This window comes from Onychostoma macrolepis, chromosome 21, assembly GCF_012432095.1.
Source record: "Onychostoma macrolepis isolate SWU-2019 chromosome 21, ASM1243209v1, whole genome shotgun sequence".
Taxonomy (NCBI): Eukaryota; Metazoa; Chordata; class Actinopteri; order Cypriniformes; family Cyprinidae; genus Onychostoma; species Onychostoma macrolepis.
Genome location: NC_081175.1, coordinates 2,870,726 through 2,876,631, shown reverse-complemented (window position 1 = coordinate 2,876,631; position 5,906 = coordinate 2,870,726). Strand labels below are relative to the sequence as shown.

Sequence of the window (5,906 nt, the reverse complement as noted above, 5' to 3'; positions counted from 1 at the left end):
ATTTGGGTATGGACCAAAATGGGTGCGTGGAGTAATTCAGGACATTGCAGGACCTGTATCTTAAACAGTAACTTTGGGGAATGCTCAAGTAGTGCGACGTCATGTAGATTAATTATTTAGTCGCCAACAAAAAGAAAGGATAACTAATTACCAACCGAGCATGGATGTTCAGTTATGTGATGCTGATGTTCAAATGCCCAAATCACCCAGTACTCCCATAATACCAACTTCGGGTGTTACTCCTGAGAAAAAGGCACCTGAAAGTTTGCAAGCTGAGTGCTCCAGTAAGCTGTGGCCCGAGTTATCTAGTACTCCTACCATTCCTGAAGTGGCATCAATTGCAGAAGTAAAAAACCTTGAAATTGTACCTACTGGGGGTCTACGACGTTCAGTAAGAGAACGGAAACTACCCGCACATTTAAAGGACTTTGATGATGAAAAAAAACAAAAAAAACACACACAGTTACAAGATTTTGAAATTGCACTTTATTGAAAATTGTCTTGTATGTGAACAATGTTTTTCCCCTTCAAGTTTTGTTGATTGGAGAAAAAACTGGTTTTGGATTTAAGCGGGGAGGAATGTTTTATGTGTATATTGAGATGTGTCCAGCAGGGGGTAGTAATGCAGTGTGTATGGGTGGGGGCACTATTAAAAGGCTGTGAACGCTGTGATGGGTCCTCAATAAAACTTTTGGCAGTATCTCAAGATACTACAAATAAAGACGTAACTTTGCCTGAATTAAATAATATGCAGCCATGAATGAGCACATGTTGGAAATATTGATGCTCAGGAACTGCTTCAGCACGGCCACCGCATGTTACTTTTAACAAGATTCACTTGTTTAAAACACACTAAATTATATTAACATTTGCTATATAACCATTATTTCGCTAATAAACATCTAAATAAATACATCTCTATGGAAATTAATATTTTTTTATCTCCGCGAGCGATCGCAGTTTGAGTATAGTTCTGTGTAAATGCACAGATAGAATGACAAAAACATATTAATAATTCTGATATAACATATCAGTTGAGAAATGCAATAAAATGCAATATTTTGTTAGTTATATTTCAATATTCCAGAGAATATTATTCAGTGAATTATTCTTCAGTCTTTAGCCTATTAAACAGCTTATAAACCTAAAACTGTAGTTTAAAATGAAGTTATGACTCCTGTCCTTTATTTATTTTCTCCATTTGAAAACATTAGTCTTTCTACATTTATTATTTATTATTGCATGTTAATATCAGTGTTGCCGCTGATGCTTTTTATAAATTAAATAAAATGTTTTTATTGTTGTAATATGAAGATTAAATTTAACATTCTTTTATTTTTTTAAGATGACTGAAAGGAGGAAAAACCAAAGTGAAGTATGTTCTTCACTCAGTCATTTATTTACTTTATAACAGTAAATAAATATCAGTTCTACATATAGGTTATCAGGCACATAAACATGCAAATACTTGGTATCGGTATTGGTTATAAAAAATCAATATCGGTCGATCACTAAATGAATATAAAAGAACCCGTATGTGCGACCCACTAACACAGTTCAGGAGGTGTGTGACGAGTGTGTGGGCGGGATCAACCAATCGTGATGTCACACAAGTGGGCGGTGCCAACAGCGTGTTCTCAAATACGTGGGCGGAGTCAAGCTTGTTCAAAAACAGATAACTGTTCACGCTTTGTACGACTTTTCTTTTCTTACATTCTCCAAAGGTGATTCTAATTCGACTTTCCGTGCTCCCGTGTATGTATATAACTCGTTTTACACATGCATTGAGCTTCTGTCGTTTTTAAGTGAAGCATTTTAAGATCTGTTTCGATGTTGTGTTGTGTTTTTTTTTTTCAGATATGGGGGAATGAGTTTTTTTGCACGTTTATGCAGTGGACGCCAATGACAGAAGCCGTGTTTCTTTTTTCAAAGGTCATTTTTATGCTCAAAAGTTTCCATGCCTTTGTTTACTAGTTGATGCGAATCGACCCGCCCATATCGCTCGCGCGCGTTTACTCTCACAAATGATGTTTTCTGCTTCCTGATAAAGTTAAAATGTCGTGCATTTGTTTATTTTTGTGAATCCCAACACGTTTTATTAAAATTGTAGATAGTGATTGTAAAAACTGTGCTGTGGGCCTGATGGGACCATTTTTGCATTGCATGCACCCCAAAATCAGGATCTCAAGCTTAAGAAATGCACTAAAATCTTGGAAGTTCAAACCTCACAAGGCTTGATCCATCACACCTTGATTAATACACTGCAGAAAGACTGTTTTTCCCTGCATGAAAGATCACTTTGCATAAAAGAAGCATCTGCTAAATCACTAAACTGCATTGCATTTCTTTGTCAGGCGTTGCTTCCAGTGGAAAAAGCTACTTTCCAAAACAGGCATGAAACCTCCAGGCGAGGAAGAGAATCAGAGGCTGGGCATGCTTTTGCTCAACACCCTGGCAAGAGAAACGCGTCTTTGGAGAGCACCAGTCCTTAAAAACGGTTGCATTCAGGTGAAAGCACATTTGTAATTTGCAGGCTTCTGAGCTACTTTAACCAGCAAGACCATAAAAATCATGCCGTGTGGTCCAAGCTGGTCTTCTCAGGAGGGAACACAGGTGTCAGAAACCAATGTGAGCTCAACATTTGCCATGTTTTGTGTGCTTTCAGGGATCAGATATCAGCCCACCTCAGTACCACGAGGTGATCGTGTGGTTGCATGAGATGAGCAGTGTATTCCAGTTTTCCTCCGAGACGTTGGCTTTGGGAGTCTGTGTTCTTAACAGCGTGCTTGCAACAGTCAAAGCAAGTGAAATAATTACACTCACTGGAAAAGATGAATGGCGTAGACTCTAAGTCCTCTCTCTTTGCAGACTCAGCTGAAATATCTCAAATGCATAGCCATCACCTCTCTGATCCTTGCTGCAAAAATCAACGAGGAAGATGAGGCAAGACGTGTTTGCAATAACAGACTCCCCACACAATGTTTTAACCATTCCAGCACGTTTATTGTTCTGTTTTGTTGGTGAACAGGTGATTGCATCGGTTAAAGACTTGCTGGAGCAAAGCAGATGCAAATTCTCAACAGCTGAGATTCTTCGCATGGAGCGAGTCATATTAAACAAGCTGCACTGGGACCTTTACATCGCCACGCCAATAGACTTCATTCACATTGTGAGTCATCAGAAATCATACAACCCTTTTAATGTGCCGTTGCAAACATTAGCAAAAACTGACATTTGGTCCTTGACGTTGTGCGTTTGGAAAGCTGCAGCCGCATGGCGATCGACCGCGAGTTTCTTGCGGTGCATATTAAGCCAAGGCACTAATCTGGCTTGTACTTTAACAGTAAAGCAGATAGATAACCCTGCAAAACATCTCCAATACAAATATACTTTCAGAAATGGGAACTACACTATATTGGCTGTTCTAATGAACAGGTTTGACTACTTTAGTGATTTCCATGAGTACAAATCTGAATAGTTTTAAGCATATAATGATGTTCTAGGGAACAACTATATGAATATCTGGAATCTAAGGGTGCAAAAAAATCTAAATATTGAGAAAATCGCCTTTAAAGTTGTCCAAATGAAGTTCTTAGCAATGCATGTTACCAATCAAAAATTAAGTTTTGATATATTTACAGTAAGAAATTTACTAAATATCTTCATGGAACATGATCTTTACTTAATATCATAATGATTTTTGGCATAAAATAAAAATTAATAATTTTGACCCATACAATGTATTTTGTACAATGTATTGCTACAAATAATTTTTAAATGCATGAATTGTTTCCATAGTTTTGGAAGTGCCTTTTTCTATTCTAAAGAAGGGGCGGCAATACTTTTGTCCGTATAGTGCATGTACAAGTCATTGGTGTTTGGTGATGAGTTTTTGGCTCTTAAAGTCACAGCAGAGGTTTCTGCAGACCAGTCAAGTTCTTCCACACTGACTCAATCAATCATTTCTTTTTGAACCTTGCCTTATACACAGAGGCATTGTGATGTTAGAACAGAAAAGGGTCCTGTCCAAAACTGTTGCTTTAAAATTAGAAGCACACAATTCCCTAGAATATCATTATACGCTTAAATATTCAGATTTGTGCTCATGGAAATTACTAAAGTAGTCAAACCTGTTCATTAGAAGGGGGTGCCAATACTTTTTTACAATATAGTGTATCGTTATACTTTGTCTTTCCTACATGGTGGGGTTCAATTAAAATGTCCAAAAATATGACTGATGTTCTTTGTACAAGTTAGTGGCATAGACGACGTGGTCGAGAGGTGTTTAGCCATGATCAGATCGATCGGACCAACAGTTAACAAATAGAGAGCAATTGCTGTTTTGGCACACCATGGACAGTCATAAAATAGCCATTAGAAATTTAAAGCATGTGAAACGAGACCCTGTTAAAAATACCTCGGTGATTTAAAATCAACAAAAAATCCTGATGCTTAAAAAAAACTCTTATAAGAAAATTAAATTAAAATATGGGAGAAACTCATGAAACATGGGTCTTTTTTTCACCCCAAATCAAAATGATAAATATATTTTGGATAAAGAAAACAAAGCCTGTTTTAGGACCATTAAAATGTTTTGTATGGAAATTCTAATTTAATATAATTTACCAAAAAAGGCTGCACATTTATTGGCTGTTTTAGGTGCGAACCTTTGGGGAAAATGATAAAATAATAAATAATAATAAAAACCTCCTCTTAAAGTTGTTTTTTTCCTCTCTCAAATGTGTTTTCTAGAGTTTTATTACCAGGAAATATTTTGGAATGACACACTTTTAATTTTTAGACAGGACTGGGTTCAGTGTGAAACTATTTTTATGGAAAATTAGCACATTTTACTTTACTTCTCTCATTACTGTAATGCAAAAAATAGTTTTGTATGTCTTCTTTATAATTGAATACATTTTTTTTTTTTTTGCAAATTATGATAAAGTACATTTACTGAATTAATTTTGTGCTGCTGAATAATAATAATGCCACAATGTAAAAAAAAAAAACCTTGATGGTCCTAAAAATGCTTTTTCTTTAAGCATATGCGTTATATATTTTGGGATGTTTCTTTGAGATCTCCTCATATAGGTCATATTACAGATATCTAGATGTCTATAACACAGACTAATTAAATATAATTGCTTATGAAATGAAAAAATATCTAATAGCATAGAAAAATAAATTTCCTTAACTTCCCAAATAAATATCCACAATTTAGAATACCTTAAATATATTACCGTACAAGGTCCATGTGACTCTTCAGTCTCTTGGAGAAGTAAACGCTCACACATACAGCTATAAATACAAAGGAAAGTCACACTTCCACAGTAAACATTTAACGAAACATTTCACAAGGCAATGTGTATTACTGCCCTGAACTCATGAAACGATCACGTCATTCCCATTCATTTAAAATGGCTTATTTCTTTTTCCAAACAGATGAAGCTACAAAACGTGTGCGTCAGGCCCTATTCTATTTTTTTTTTTTTTTTTTAAATGTACGTTCCTGGTTTCATAAGTGCACATTATTGTATTCATCAATGATGATTAGTGTAATATCGTTTGTTGCTAATTAATTGCCAATTTTGCAAAGTCGTATTTCGCTCTGACTTGAATGGAAAATCAACCATTGAGTCAGTTCCCAAAAGGAAAAAAAAAAAAGGCCTGCATTGAGGAAAAACAGAATGTATCTGGATTGCGAATCAGAGCAAGAGACTTGTTATTTTTAAAAACATGGAGACTATTGAACACAGCACATTTTTTACAGCCCGCTCATGAAGGGCTTACACAGAAACCGTTTCTTGAGTACAGGTACGGACCCTCGCCTCTGTAAGTGATTGATTAGGTATTTTTGGTGGCGTTGTCTCCGTTGGTTAAGCGGTTTGTTGTTTTCCCTCAGT

General features: G+C 36.0%; 1 protein-coding gene across 1 annotated transcript; it reads left to right on the top strand.

Moving 5' to 3' along the window:
- Window positions 1-1,304: 1,304 nt before the first annotated feature.
- On the top strand, window positions 1,305-5,899 carry ccni2 (cyclin I family, member 2). Its single transcript, XM_058757754.1, has 6 exons — window positions 1,305-1,755; window positions 1,858-1,932; window positions 2,355-2,508; window positions 2,666-2,800; window positions 2,869-2,943; window positions 3,029-5,899. Exons 3-6 carry the CDS (start codon window positions 2,395-2,397, stop codon window positions 3,476-3,478), a joined length of 774 nt encoding a protein of 257 aa, XP_058613737.1. The 5' UTR covers window positions 1,305-1,755; window positions 1,858-1,932; window positions 2,355-2,394; the 3' UTR covers window positions 3,479-5,899.
- The last annotated feature ends 7 nt before the right edge of the window (window positions 5,900-5,906 follow it).

Coding starts and splice junctions, on each gene's coding strand:
- ccni2 (XM_058757754.1), top strand. CDS start 2,395: ATGAAACCTCCAGGCGAGGAAGAGAATCAGAGGCTGGGCATGCTTTTG. Junction 2,509..2,665: donor TTAAAAACGGTTGCATTCAG/GTGAAAGCACAT, acceptor GTGTGCTTTCAG/GGATCAGATATCAGCCCACC. Junction 2,944..3,028: donor AAATCAACGAGGAAGATGAG/GCAAGACGTGTT, acceptor GTTGGTGAACAG/GTGATTGCATCGGTTAAAGA.